We start from the raw sequence: 16178 nt of genomic DNA on the forward strand, positions 1-16178 counted from the left end.
ACTAGCAAAAAAGCAACACTAACAAGAAATGTTAAAAATAGAATAACACAGGAAGATCTCAGGGTTAAATTTCCTTGGTATAAAAATCAAGTCAGAACATTCCTTACTATATTCCTGAAAACACTGAAGTTTAAAAGCAGATGTAAGTTACATAAACAAATGCAAAAGACCATTGCTAAGCACTATCCACTCAAAGGGCGAGGCAGCCGTTCAGCGGCAAAGCAGCACGGGGCTCCACGTAGAACAGTGCTGACAAGCAAGTGTGACTTCAAGAGAACAAATTTCAGGAGTATAACTTTGATTTCTGTAAGCTGAAAACCAAAACAGTCAGGAATAAAATCAGACAAAGAGAAGCTCAACAACGTTCTATTTGTTTTGAAGTAAAAAGAAAAAGGCTACAACTTCCTCAAGAATCAAACTAGCATACAGATCATGCAATAATTAATAAAGAAATCTAGTAAGCAAGCATAGAAGTTACTCATGTCCATCACATACTAAAAGTGAAGCCTTGCCTAGACAATGATCACGCAGTTCTCATCTCACACCACACAGATACAATGGGCCTGAAGACTTTCAACCCAGGGCATCTCTAGCCAATACCAGTTTGCAGAGTTGGGCTTTAGCTTCTCAGTTAATACGCACTCGGTGAGGGATGCAGCTCAGTTGGCAGAATGGTCACCTAGCATGTGATGCCCTGGGCTTATGCTTGGAATCCCAGCCTCCAGAAGTTGAAGCAGGAGGGTGCAGCGAGTTTGAGGCTGTACTGGCCTGGAAATCCCATCACCTCCCCAACCTCCAAATCTATTGTTTTCAGCCTAGAAAATGATAATTTCTGTGTCTATAAAGTACATTCAATTGTGTGGACAGAGAGATAATTACAGCATAAAGACAACGTGTATTAAATTGGAGAGAATGTGAGTGTGTAGATATAATAAATCACACACTTCAGTAGGTCTCAAAGATTTTGTTCTCAAGAGACATCTTTACATTTTGTAACAATCAGATGCTCTCAAAGGGCTGTTTTCATATGGATTACATGCACTAGTATTTACCATAGCATAACTTAGATGTTTAAGACATAAGACTATTGAAGTACTCATTCTCGTAGCTGTCACTCAGCAAGTAGCCTCTGGACAGAATCCAAGTTCCCCATGAGAGACTCCAAGGAGCATCAGACTCTATCCACATTGGCTGATTGGCCCTGTGACTGCTCAGCTGACTGTCCCTGACTGGGGTCCTTCTAGTTTCTACCCGTGTTTACTTACTACCTGAGGAGATGACAGATTCAGTCCTACGAAAGACGCAGAAGCTCTCTGAGAGAACAATGACAACGTACTTTCTGTGGTTCTGTCAGCAACAGATGTCAGGGTTTTCTTCCTTCAAATAGCAGCTCAGGTGATGGCGGGAGCTAAGGAAATGGTCTCTGTGACACTGATTTGAAAAACCTGATAGTTTAAAAGCAACTACAACTCAGATGTTATCACTCTGAAACACTCAGGCTCTGTGACACAGGATTAAATGGTCCGAACTGTACCGTATTACTTTTAAAAGCCGTTCAAAGTTCCTCTGTCCTTTCACTCAGTGAACTAAATTGTGGAAGCCTCACACAGACAGGAGCAAGAGCTGCTCTCCTCACCCTCTGCTGCGCCCAGGGTGCACTCACGGGGACTAGGGTACAGCTTTTGTATTACTTTCCTTTAAGCAGCCAGGGCAGTTTCCTCATTATCTAAAACTTGATGGAAGTGTTTCCCACGAGGTGTTTAGACAAACATGCTGCACTCAAGTACTAACACTAATATTTTTGTAACTTGTGATGTGCTTTTTCTGTTGTTACTCAACTGACTTGTGAATTATACAGTGTGATGAGCATAAACATTTCCTTAATGAACTTGGAAACCTCTCCGTAGACCCCGAGTGTTCTCTGTGTTGCACAAGAAGGAAAACACAGGCTTGTTTCTGAGCACTATTAAACTCTGCTAATATGGTGTCTCCAATCTGGTGTAGAAAGCACACATCTGGGACTCTGGGGCTGCAGAGGCCCTTGTCGTCTCCTTTTCCAGCTATACAAACAAGGCATCTGGGGCTAGTCCAGAACACAGAATTCTGTGGCTGTTGCCAAGGATACTTAGCAGGTTAAAATTCTGAGGAATATAAAAAAGGGTAAACATATCCATTTCCTAGCTAATGATTAATTTAAAAGAAAATGACAAAGAAATTGGTTTCAAATGTACAAGTCACACACAGTGCTTGGCAAGGGGAATGGCCAGTAAAATGCTGAGGTATCAGGAAAAACTTTGTAGTGTTTATTTTAAGGTTACACTATTTAAAAATTAGTTTTATTTTGTTCATTATTACTGTGTGAAAGCACACCACAGTGTGCACATGGAGGTCTGGGGACAATTCTGTGGAATCACGTCTCTCCTTTCATTTTTACTGGGTTCTGGAGCTTGAACTCGGATCACCATATTTGTGCACCAAGCTCTTTACCTGCTGAATCATATCGCAGGTTCACTACTGTTTTAATTCACCTTCCGGATCCCTGGCACAAAGAGTGATTCAGCTCCAGTCATTCCTGTTCTGTTAGCTCTGGGCAAAGGCAGAGAGACTAGCAGGGCGGTGTGGGACGCAGTCTCATGTGCTCAGTGACAGCTCCCAAGGGACACTCGGGAGTGGAGGCTTCGGTTTACTCACGTTTACGGATGAAGAAACCTGTTAAGTAGTGACTAAAAACTGTGAAGTTTAATATAGAATTCAAATATGCATCACAAAATTTGTTCTACCATTACAGTCACATCTGTGATCGACAAGTATTAAACATGACCATTTCCTCTCAGAAATATCAATTCTATAGGCTTGTGACTAATGGAAAATACTATTAGCGGACTTCAGAGCTACAAAACTCCAACACATCTTGTGAGATAAGTGACACAGTACGAATGCACAATTCAGTGATGTTGTCTAAAGACAAGAAGTGTGCACAGATGAACCAAATTCAAGCTTTCTTTTAAATTAGTCTACTCTGCGGTAGGGACTCTAGAAAAATGTTCTGGACGTCCCTTTCTGTTCTCTGTAATTGGCTTGGGAGGTATTTTTTTTTTGTTTTTTTGTTTTTTTGGTTTTTTTTTGACTAAAACTAAAACACTGGGATTCTTGATTATTAAAAATTACTGGTTAGGTTGTTTTTTTTCCAACCATTTCATAATAACCATGAAAAAATTTTTAAGGTTTCTAAGAGCACAGCTGGGCTTTGAGAGAAGAGAAGTACTGCCACTCACACATCTGACAATACAGAGAAGTTGGTGCTAACGGTAAAGCAGCTACTTACGTAATCCGGGAGAGGACCGTCACTGGAACTCAGGGGACCTCTCAAGGATTGGGTGGCTTGTTCCAGAACTTTGTTGTGTTTTTTAGACAGCAAAGAAAACAAACTGGAAAGCACAAAGGAAAACCCGATTACACTAAGAAAACTAAAGGTCTAATACATGATTATTAGTGACAATAATTATTATTAATAATATAATAATAGTAATTATTATAGTTCCATAGCATATTAGTCATTATGAAATCTGTTTTGAAGTAGTTTCAGGAAGAAAACAGGTTTCCTGAGTGCACTGCAAAAGCACCTGGCTAGGCAGTAACTGAGCACGGCCAGAAACAGACAGACAATTCTTTTCATGTCTGCGTTAGCAGTGGGGTCAGTAGCATTATTTATTCAGTAAAATGGAGTAAGGGGGATGCTTAAATAGTAAGGGGGTTGTTTAGATATTAAGGGTCTCACTGAAAAAGTTTCACAAGTTAAAATTTTGTCTTCAACACAAAGAACTCTCAAAAGATCACTACATGAAAAAACAGGACAGAGCTAAGCAAACTGGGACACAAACTAGCTGGCAACAGTCTCAATGTACGCAGTCTAAAACACGTGAGCCTGCGGATCTTAGCCTGCTCTTTCCAGTAAGGATGCTGGCTCAGTCTGCTTCTCTGGGGCACAGGACCACAGGCATGTAAGGGGTCATTTCTCAAGAAGAGTGATTTTAAAGATACATTTAAAGAGATTTCTACTTCTGGTCATGACAGGGTAACTGGTACCAGTTGAACTTTCCTGCAGTAATCAACACAAACTTAAATATATAAAACAACTGTTTTAGATAGTGTGAACTATAAGCTCATGATTCCTAAACCAAGAGAGACACGAGAACCCAACCATGGTGAATTTCTATCACTTGAACTTGCAGAGCTTTGTATAAGATAGGAGGAAGCCGCAAGGAAGGTCTAGAAATCTGAATGTCTGGAAAAGTACTGAGTACCACTGAGAGCAAGATCCCTTACGATGTGCAGTGAACTGCTGAGGGCTTATACAATAAACAGATGTTGGAAGTGATAATAGATTGAAGACGATAGGTGATCCAACAAACCAGTGGATGAAACTCTGTCTCAAGAGCCTTGAGGTGAGTTCTCGAATGATCATTTAGAACAGGAATATTTCAGAATCTGGATTACTGTGATCTAAGAGGCATCTTAATAAAGCTACAACACACGAACATTTTTCATATAATAAAAGTGATTTACATTAAATGTAAGTGGACTAAATCCTCCAATTAAATGGCAGGGTTTTTTATTGTTTTTTGTTTTTTTAAGACTGGATAGAATATCAAAACCCAACCATGTGCTCTTAAAAAAAAAACCACTTACAAATCTAAAGACAGACATGTATTCATAATTATAACAAAACTTGGTGGCCATGATAACTACAAACACAGTAGGATGAATGATGAGTATTATTATTAGAGATAAATAGAAAGATTTTTTTTTTCAAGACAAGGTTTTTCTGTAGCTTTTGTGCCTGTCCTGGAACTAGCTCTTGTAGACCAGGTTGGCCTTGAACTCATAGAGATCTGCCTGCCTCTGCCTCCCCAGTGCTGGGATTAAAGGCATGTGCCACCACCGCCTGGCAAATAGAAAGATTTTATAAAGATAAAGCCAATTCACTAAGAAGATATAATTCCAAATGTATATGTCTAGTATCAGAACCACAAATATGCATTTTATGCATACACATATATGTCCTAATAATAAATGTATATAGTCATATATCCTAATAGTACTGTAGCTAATGAATAAAGACTCTAGATTAGATGGAAGCTTAAAAATACAGGCAATTCTGGTTCTATACACTTTCCATTTAAACTTGTTGTGATCTATAGTACTTTTTTTTAAAAAATGCTAAAACTATTATTTTAGTATTGCTTAGTAATGGTTTTTTAAATATAACATTGCCTTGAATAACAATTTTGGAAAGACATTAATTATTTCGGATGGATCAAGCAGGATAATCCAAGAAGTTGAAACCACTAAACATTCTTTCTAGATTAAAGTGCTTTTTGTCTTTTTATTTTCTTCTTTGCTTTGGCAATTTTTGTTTTGGCAATACTGGGAATTGACCCAAGGATCTACATATACTGGACAAATGCTCTATCACTAAGCTACAACCCCAAACCCTCTTCACTTTTTAAATTTCCCTTCCCCATTCCCTGCCTATGGTTTGCAGCGCTCCACATTAATCCCAAAGACTCATGCATGCTAGGCTGTACTCCCAATCTTAAATTCTAACTAACATTCCTGGCTTTTTAATGTGGGTTCTGGGATAAGACTTAGGTTCCTGACCTTGCAAGGCAAGTACTTCACTGACTGAACCATCTTTCCAGCCCAGGGATATTGAGGCTAAAAGAAGTTTGAGGTCAATTCTATTCTAGGACACGGCACAACTCGGAGGCATAAACTGGATGCTCCAAAAGGTATCAGTAATAGAAAGGTCTTAGAGGTGGGGCCAAGAGGAACAAAGCATCTCTCTCTCATTAAGAGTGGGAGTGCAGGGCTACTCTCTGTTATACAACCAGGGATGTTGGGATACACAGCCCCTTCCCTCTTTCTGTGGAAAAAAAATCACTTGAAATTATTTTCTTTGGAAAAGATAGGCCAGCTTGTTTGTTTACTTCACAAAAGAATGGTAGCAATCTGTTTCCCTTGTTAAGAGACCAAACAAGGGAATGAGCTGCAATCCCAGCATAAGGTACTTCATTTGAGCGTGATGGAGGATCTGCTGATTAAGGGCATCAAGGACTGAAGCACACTTCCCCAAGAAGCTGTGCCTATGGTTTCCAGCTTTAAGAAAGTTTGCGCAAGAACAGATGATGTGAGGTCTCTTCCAGTTCTCTATCATGAATGAGACACAGAATTCACACTTACTCTAAGTTGTTCTTCTCATACAACTTAATAGGCTTTCCCCTCACACTTTATAGCTACTGCTTGCAAAATCTTGTGTGTGCTTTTTTAAAAACTCTAATTTTGGCATTCATTTAGCATTTTTAAGGCGAAATGACCTAAATTTATATGAGAATGACTTGCAAATTGCAGAGTGAGAAAAGTAGCTTCTGCTTAAGCTCTGCATTCCAAGTGCTCAGCACTGGCTTAGCGCTAGTCAAAGGAGCAGATACAGGGTGGCTACGTGCACAGGAGAAGCTGAGCACACATGTGAGCGCAGCTGATCCTCAGGGTGATTAGCATTCAGTCAGAGGGGCATAAGCTCCGAAAATACCCTTCTAAAGTTAGAGAAAGATTAGCTTTTAAGTACAACAATATCCAGCATAAACTGGACAGTTAGTGGAAAACTGAAAAAATTAAAACATAGATCTAGAAGAGCACGGGTAAGTAAACTGGAATACTGAGAACTTGGCAGCAACTTCAACCATCTAAAGCTGCATGTATTAATATGAACAAACCTCAAAACACTGCTAAGCTAAAATTAAAAGTGCTATTATTTATTCTTTAATGTATAGAATAATATATATTTACAAAGAAAATATAAATAATATGAAATACATATGAATGACAGACTTTTCATACAGGATAGTCAGTTTTATGAGGACAGAAGAAAATGAGCCCATTGAGAAAGGAACAGTTAGGGCATTTGATGCTCTTGGTCTCTCTCTCTCTCTCTCTCTCTCTCTCTCTCTCTCTCTTTCTCTCTCTCTGTGTCATGCAAGCACTCACAAATGCATGTGCACACACACACACACCCACACCACATCACACACATTCTTCTGGTATCACTGGATAAATACACAGGGTATTGGTATAAGCTCTTTGGGAGAAGGGGTCTGGAACACTATACACTTAGTCTTGCTAAGAAAGAACATGCTATCCCGAGGAAATCAGATGCCCTGCCAGGAGACAGCGTTGAACAAGAGAAGGCAGCATGTAAATACAAATGTGTGGTCAGTCCAAACTGGGACATGCTGAGAAGATCACAAGCTGGCACAAATGCTGCAGCTCAGGGTGCACAGATGGCAGGAGATGGGACCAGAATGAAGACAGTTTGAAGACAGACTGTGAAGGGACGCTCATGGCCCATCAAAACCCTGAGCTTTGTTCTACACAGCTGAGAAGCCAGTCCACGGAGTCCAAGTCTAGTGGGGTAAGTAAGTTCTGAAGCAGCGCATACTCTGTCAGAGTGCTCCGGGGGCACAGAGGGTTAGGTACAGTCCACAGGGGAAATCGGGCTTGGCTGTGGCCTTAAGTTTAGGAGTCTGCTAACTGGAGCTGTAAAGGAGAAGGAAGAGCAATCTGGGAGGGTGAAACCGTATACAGAAGCTGTGTCGAGACTGAATAGCTACATGAGATTGGAGAAAATATGTGGCTGTGAGATAGGGCACTAGAGGAAGTTAGCAAGGGCAACAGAGTGAGAAAGCAGCCACTGCCTGCTATCTTCTTGGAGGACAGGAGTGCGAGTGAGGCCTGTGCCTGCACCTGCCGGAGAACAGGAAAGGGAATCCAAGCGAGAGGCAGCATGCCCCACGGTGGAAGTGTTGGCTGCATGGCAGCACAGCAGTCTGCACAGCACTTAGTACTGAACACAGACCTTGGGTCTCACCCTGTGTCAGAGATGTCTACGACAGCAGGACATCAGTGAGACACAGAGACAGACGTCAAGACTGTGCCTGCTAGTGAGAGGGTAATAGCTCTTCCTTATGCACCTCCACCCACAGTGGGCTGCCTGTACTCTTGCCCTTTATGGTGGCCATAGAGTCCCCACCACGGAATCCCAGGATACAGAACAAATATCTGAAAAGCACTGAATAAGGAGGAATCATTAACCACATTCACTTGAGTCCTCTTCAGTGGAGGAAATAGACAAGAGAATATAAGTAGAGACTGATAACCTTGGGGAAACATTCACCTTCTTAAGAGGGAGACTTGAGTGGAAGCTGCCAGAAGCCACTGAGAGGCAAAAGGCAAAGCAGAGGGTGAAAGAAGAGATTCAGATAGTCAGGGCTTTGCTGAAAGTCCTGGTTGATGGGCAGGTACCTGAACAGCAAGACTTGGGAAGACAAAGCAACTAGCAACGGCAACAGCGCTGATGTGTGGTGTGCAGTACAGGCCCCACACCGGCCCTGAACCGGCACCACCCATCACATGTCCTGGGAGGTGGTTATTCATGTAATCCACGTCCCCTTCCTACTGTTTTAAAGGGAAGACAGATTGAAGCAAGGGTAGGTTAAGTAAGCTCACTAGGCACATAGCAACCAAGTGTCAGAGTCAGGAGTCAGACGCAGGCATGTCGGTTCCTGAATCTGTATGCAGAACAATGAACAATTCTGCCTGGAACAACCCCCGCTCCCCAGGCTACTCAAGACCACTGGAGACAAACAATCAGAGAGGAGTGTTCAGAAGACAGTGAGGGGACTTGGCAAGCATGGGGTGGGGGCTAAACCAGAGCCAACCACAGAAGTGGAGGTGGTCACCCACGTACACTGCAGAGCATAAGCAATGGCATGTAGGACTGAGCTTGGGGAGCAACTAAGACTAAAACCATAAACAGGCAAAGGTAATGTCACCTAGTAACAGAGGCAGGACTAGGAAAGGGTCATTTCAGGGAAGGGAAGAGGTGTCTGCAACCAAGACCCTGGGTTTGGTATGAGGAAACAGACTAGCTCCCACCTTCCCACTCCACTCCAAGAGGGATAGAAGGGCAGGCACTGGGGGGAGGGGGACAGAGGTCTTGGCCTAAGACACAGCTCTAGGGGCAGCCTCCCCACTCTGGAAAGGACGCTTCGCTGAACACTCCTCCTCTGCTCGCTTGGCACCAAAGCTGCTTTTATGTTCTAGCTCACTTTTAAACAGCTTCAAGAAGGAGTAACCGACGTATACAACACGAGTTTTCAAAAATGTAACCATTCACATAACCCATTAGTATAAGATGGAGACTATTTCTATTTCTCCAGAAAGTTCCCCCAAGCCTTTCATAGTTAGTCTCGTTCTGTAAAACACTCCATTTCACTCCAGGCAACTACTGAAGCATTCCTTTGCCCCTCTAGAATCTCACACAAATAGATCAGACCATACGCACACTCTGGCTCCGCCTCTCTGGCGCAGTATAGAGCTTTTTCAGGTTATTCCATGGTTGATGTATAACTCATCCCTTTGCAATGCTCCATAGTTTTCCCTTCTGTGGATGGACCTCAATGTTTCTGTTTACTAGCTGCTTCCAGGGTTGGGCCACTATAATTCCAAAGCTTTTCTTCTACGGTTTCTCCACCAGGTTTCACAGTTCTAACTCTTGTGTTTAAGTTCATGATCCATTTGTACCAATGTGTCTGGCATGGAGCAAGAGCCAAAGTCTGTTTGTTTCGCAGGGTGGAAGAGGATATGGGTATTTAATTGCTCTGGCACTAAAAGGCTATCTTTTCCCCTAGAATTATCTTCTCCCCCTTGCTGAGATGTCATTGACTGTGGATGCACCCGTCTACTTCTGGATCCCAGCCCACTGTTCTGCAGAACAAGTGTCACTAACACCCCTGCCCACTGTTCTGTAATCCGACTGTCACTAACACCCCTGCCCACTGTTCTGTAATCCGACTGTCACTAACACCCCTGCACAATGTTCTGTAATCCGACTGTCACTAACACCCCTGCCCACTGTTCTGTAATCCGACTGTCACTAACACCCCTGCACAATGTTCTGTAATCCGACTGTCACTAACACCCCTGCACAATGTTCTGTAAGCGACTGTCACTAACACCCCTGCACAATGTTCTGTAAGCGACTGTCACTAACACCCCACTATATTGACTCTAGACTGTAACAAACCTGCAACCAGGCACGGGGAGTCCTCCAATTTCTGATTTCTTTGTCAAAATAACTTTTGGCTATTTTAGCTTCTTTGTAATTTCCTTGTGAGTTTCATCATCAACCTGCTGGTTACTAGTAAACAGTTAATAAAATTATGATTAACACTGCACTACATGTGCTCATGACTTCAGGGTCTCACCACAGCCAGAGTTCTCAATTCCCTGTTAGGTCTGCCTTATAACAATATTTTATACTTTTATTTTATAGGTCTTATATGTATATAATAAATGCGCACGCACACACTCACACCAGCTGAGGTGACCAGGTGGGCTGCAAACTCCTAGGCTCACTCAATCTTCCCAAAGTGGAAATTCAGGCTTGTGCCATTGTACCCAGTGCGTTATGGTTTTGCTAACCTCACTTATTAAGTCTTATTAGTAATCTACTTTTTGTAGATTCATTAGAAGTTTTTTAAAAGCTTATTTTTATATATTTTAGTGTTTTGCTTGCATGTGTGCTAAGTATACCACATACATGCAGTATCTGCAAAGGCCAAAGAGGACAATGAGTCCTAGAACTGGAATTGTGACTTGTCATGTGGGTGTTGGGGATGACACATGGGTCCTCTGCAAGAGCAGCCACTGTTTTTCACTATTGAGGTATCTCTCCAACCCCACATCAGGATTGTAAAAACATGTTCAATGCCAATAACAAAGGAGTTAATAGAATTAGACAATTTCACATTTAAATTCCTAACTTGAAATTTTAAAATTTCTTTTTCTTGACAGTACACTAGATAGGAAAATGGCGAATGAATGCGAGAACAGACATTCTCTTTTTCAAAAAAGAATCTAGGAACTTTAAAAATCATGGATGTCATTATGGTATTCACATATCACCCCTATAGAACCTTTTGTGGCCTCCCTTTTGCTCCCAATGGTCTCCCTCCTTCCCCCAAATAGTCCCCATTCTATTTTCATGTCTCTTTTTTAAAACTGAGAGGCTGCCTCTGGTTCGTTTGATTTAACGTTATGACTTCTAATTGCATCTGCTTTCTTGCAAATGACATGAGCTCATTCTTCTTTGGAGCTGAATAATACTTTACTGTGTATAGATACACACCGTACTTTTATTCATTCATTGTTGATGAATATTTAGGTTGATTCCATAACTTGGCTCTTATGAACAGTCGGGCAACAATCAGGTGTGCAGGCATCTCTACTGCAGGCCGACTTCGGGAGCAGTGTAGCTGGATGACTTAGTAGTTTTATCTGCTGTTTTTAAGGCCTGTCCACGTTGGTCTCCATTTCTAACCACAGCCATGTGGGCTCCTTTTCTCTGGTGTTCGTGCCAGCGTTTACTGCTGTTTGTCTTCCTGATAGGGCTGAGACAGAGCCAGTGCAGTTTCGATTTGCATTTCCCTGATGGCTAGTATGCTGACATTTTCTTCATCCATGTCTTGGCCATTTGTATTTCTTGACAACCTGTCTGCTCACGCTATTGCATTTACTGTTTAGATGACCTGGGATTTTAGCACTCGACTTTTCTTTACATATCCTAGCTCTGCAGCCGCTGTTCGGTACTTAACTAGCACACACACCCCTTTCTGAAGACTCAGTCTTCACTCTGCTGACCGCTTCCTTTGCTGTGCAGAGGCATCTTAATGTCATGTGATCCCACTTTTCAATTATTTGAATTATTTCCTGCACTGCTAGAATCCTTTTCATTTTTATTTGAGACTGTTGTGAAAGGGACTTTTTTTTTTTTTTACTATTTCTTAGCATTTTAAAAAGATTTTTATATGTTGTTTGTACCCAGCTACTTTGCTCCAAGTGTGTGTCAGATCTAAGCGTGGTGATGCCTCTACGGTCTTTCATGTAGAACATCATGTTGTGAGAACAAACATCCTTAGCATGTGAATGAGTATAGGGCAAACACCTATCTATTTAATATAATTTTAGTGATAAGATTTTATTTTTCTTTTTTAAGACAAGGTCTCACTATGTAGCTCTGGTCTGGAGCATGCTATGTAGACCAGGCTGGCCTTGAACTCACAGAGATTTGCCTGCTTCTTCTGCCTGGCCAGTGCTGAGATTAAAGGTGTGTGCACCACACCTGGCCCAGCAATGCAATTTCCACAGATGTCCTTTATCAAGCTGAAGAATCCCTGATGGCTAACAAGCAGTATCTAAACTTTTTTTTCCCATCTAAACTCATTTTCAATTGTGCTGCTTATTTTTCTATATTTACTGAGATGATCCAGTTTTCATTTTATGCTAGGGATTGTTTTCTTTTTTGGGAGGGGGATGCTAGGATTGAACCAAAGACCCTGGGCATGCAAGTGCTCTACTACTGAGTTGCATCTCCAATCCTTGAAGCAGTGGATTATACTTAGTGACTATAAACTGTTGATCAACTTTATATTTCTAGAATGGATCCTACTGGTAATCTTTTTATTTGATAATATGATGTGGATAAACAGAACAAAGGTAATTAGCACTTACTGAAAATATACTCTGTGCAAACCTGTTTTTAGCTTTCTCTATTTGCTAAATAAATCAATATAGCTGTCTGAGAGAGGAAGCATTACTATTACCATTCCAAACTGTACACAGAGACTAAGACATCGCAAAGGTACCTGAACAGCAAAGTCAGGGTGGACACCTTAGAAATCTGGCAAAATCCTGGGCTTATAGCAACTTTGTCTCCTACCTGGAGAATCATTTTATAATCACAGTGGCTACTGTTTTCTTTCCCTGCATGATTCACTCTTGGGTCCTATTTTTAGGAACAGTAACTATTCTCCTGAAAAAAAAAAAAAAGCAAGGTGAGGAAGGCTGTGGGGAGAAGCTTCAGGAAGACCATATCCCTTTCGGATATGCCAAGTTTGAGATGTCTACCTGTTACTGAAGCAGAGAGTTCAGGAGACAGTGGGGCTGACGAGTCTAGGTCGGGCAGAGATATATACCTGGGAATTGTAAATATACCATCAGAATCCAACTGAGGACAACAGATGAGAAAAGTCCCAGATTGGTGGATGGTAACAGGAATGAATGAGTGTATATCCTAGAACTCCAGGGAGGCTCGAGAGTAGGAAGCGGGTGGTGGTGTGCAGGTCCCAAATGGAGGTCTTACTGAACATCTGTACCACCCTGACTACTCAGTCCCATACATCCTTCTTGTGTTTTGGCAGAAGAAAGGAGCTGCTTCCTCTTACCAAGAGACTGGCTTGTGCGTATGCAAGAGCCCCAGTGAAACGAGCACAGAGCAGAAACCTCTGGCTTCACCTGTCTCACGGGCTCAGAGAATGCAAAAGTCTAGTTTAGGAATGGGGAAACGGAGGGGCAGGAAGACGAGTGGATCCACAGAAGGGAGGCAGTGCAGGAAAGAACCGATGCTGGTCACTACTAAGTGAGGGAAAGTGAATGTAGGCTACCTGGAGGTGAGGAGGCCGGTATACAGAGGAACAATTGAGAGCAAAACAGAATACGCTACCAGAAAGGACAAATCTGATAGTAGGGTTAGAAATAAATTTGAGAAAGTGGAACAACAATAAGAAAAGGATAAAGACAGAGAAAACCAGCAGAAAATGATGCCCAGATCTGGTGCACAGGAAATGATGCCAAGGGAACTGGTGCACAGGAAATGACGTCCAGATAACTGGTGCACAGGAAATGATGCCCAGGGAACTGGTGCACAGGAAATGAAGCCCAGAGAACTGGTGCACAGGAAATGATGCCCAGGGAACTGGTGCACAGGAAATGATGCCCAGGGACTGGTGCACAGGAAATGATGCCTAGGGAACTGGTGCACAGGAAATGATGCCCAGGGAACTGGTGCACAGGAAATGATGCCCAGGGAACTGGTGCACAGGAAATGATGCCCAGAGAACTGGTGCACAGGAAATGATGTCCAGAGAGCTGGTGCACAGGAAATGATGCCCAGAGAACTGGTGCATAGGAAATGATGCGAGGGGAACTGGTGCACAGGAAATGATGTCCAGAGAGCTGGTGCACAGGAAATGATGCCCAGGGAACTGGTGCACAGGAAATGATGCCCAGGGAACTGGTGCACAGGAAATGATGCCCAGAGAACTGGTGCACAGGAAATAATGCCCAGAGAACTGGTGCACAGGAAATGATGCCCAGGGAACTGGTGCACAGGAAATGATGCGAGGGGAACTGGTGCACAGGAAATGATGCCCAGAGAACTGGTGCACAGGAAATGATGCCCAGAGAACTGGTGCACAGGAAATGATGCCCAGAGAACTGGTGCACAGGAAATGATGCCCAGGGAACTGGTGCAAAGGAAATGATGCCCAGGGAACTGGTGCACAGGAAATGATGCCCAGAGAACTGGTGCACAGGAAATGATGCGAGGGGAACTGGTGCACAGGAAATGATGCCCAGAGAGCTGGTGCACAGGAAATGATGCGAGGGGAACTGGTGCACAGGAAATGATGCGAGGGAAACTGGTGCACAGAAGCTAGCATAGAGCTCTTTCTGTTTTGCAAACAGGAAAACAGACATTACTAAACAATTATTTTATGGAAAAGGTCTCAGGACCGAAAACAACAATTTCCATAATGAAAGAGCCTAATAAGAAGAAAAGAAGTAAAAACAAATAAGACTCCCGTAACATAGCACATGACTAGAATCTCAGAAACACCAGAAATAAAAGATGCTAAAAGCTGCGAGGCAAAGAGAGACACAAGCTTTTGTTTTGTGAGACTAGGTCTAATTATATTGTTTGCTGGCCTCAAACTTACAGCAATCCTCCTGTCTCTGTCTCTAGACTGCTGGGATTAGATGCACCCCACACCAAGTCCAAGTCCTGCCTCATTCGTTCCAGTGACTCGCCTTCACTTCTTCCCAGTTTATGTCCCATAAATAGCTACAAAATACAAAGCGAGTTTGAGGCCAGCCTGGGTTAGATGAAATTCTCTTCTTGCCTATGTGTGTATGTGTTTAAAATATATCGTGAAGGATACAAAGGAAACATTCTTTAAGAAGGAGAACTGAATGTGAGATTTCAAGCATAACTCTGTCTCTTATGCTTTCAAAAACAAAATATCTGGTTTTTGTTTTTTTGGGAGCCTGTCCTGGAACTAGCTCTTGTAGACCAGGCTAACCTCGAATTTACAGAGATCTCTGCTTCCCAACTGCTGGGATTAAAAGTGTGCATTACCACCGCCCGGTTTAATTTTTTTTTTAAGTAAAAAAGAAAATCTTATTTTTAAGGACCTTAAGTTGAAATAAAGTGATGGCCGCTAAAACAATCATCTCTGCTAAGAACAATGATTAATTAATTAATTAATTAATTAATATAAATAATAATATAAAAATGATGCTAGAGCAGAGCAAATTGTTTTTTTAATTTTTGTTTTTATTTATTTTTATTGAGTTCTACATTTTTCTGTGCTCCCCTCCCTGCCTCTCTTCTCCCCTCAACCCTTCATTCATATGTTATTGTCTTAGTAACCATAAAGTTGCTTAGAGACACAAAACAACCAGCTTAAAATTCATTTATATCTAAGACAAGTGTTAAAATGGTGTTTACAATAAAGGTACAAGAGTCAGAAAACAAAATATGAGACCTCGGCACTTGTGATAGGTGACTCAAAGGCTTGTTAAATGCAAATATTTTTTGCACTACAAGTAAAGGAGCAGAACATGGACAAGAGATGAGCCCGCCACGACCATGACTAGATTTGCCCATTATTTCTTTTAATAACTCTTCGAAAGGGGGTATAATACACAACACCTACTGAGTAACGCTACTACCCAACAGCACACCTGATTACAACTGCAGAATTCACTGCTGCCTATACACAAGACACCTCAGCGAGAATTTCGGATGACAGGTCAGTGTTCAGTATGACCTTCCTTCTACAACACACAACCAAAGTCCGAGACACCAAAGCACAAGCCATGGACCACACTGCAGGGTGAGGCACACAACTGAACAGTGTTTGTGTTTTGTTGGGAAATGCTGACGCTCTGGAATTTAATTCCCTAAGTCACAGGGAACTAGAACTCAAATAGAGGAGAGA

At 42.1% G+C, this 16178-nt stretch overlaps 1 protein-coding gene across 3 annotated transcripts in view; it reads right to left on the reverse strand.

The window, feature by feature from the left end:
- The window catches only part of Dym (dymeclin), a 288571-nt gene that overhangs the window by 95742 nt on the left and 176651 nt on the right, over window positions 1-16178 (reverse strand). For all 3 annotated transcript variants that reach the window (XM_085676420.2, XM_048419152.3, XM_048419153.3), the window contains exon 14: window positions 3326-3428. In XM_085676420.2, the coding sequence (XP_085532546.1) occupies window positions 3326-3428 (103 nt within the window). The remainder of the gene's footprint in view (window positions 1-3325; window positions 3429-16178) is intronic.

Source organism: Myodes glareolus, chromosome 13 (genome assembly GCF_982192425.1).
Source record: "Myodes glareolus chromosome 13, mMyoGla1.1, whole genome shotgun sequence".
NCBI classification, from domain to species: domain Eukaryota; kingdom Metazoa; phylum Chordata; class Mammalia; order Rodentia; family Cricetidae; genus Myodes; species Myodes glareolus.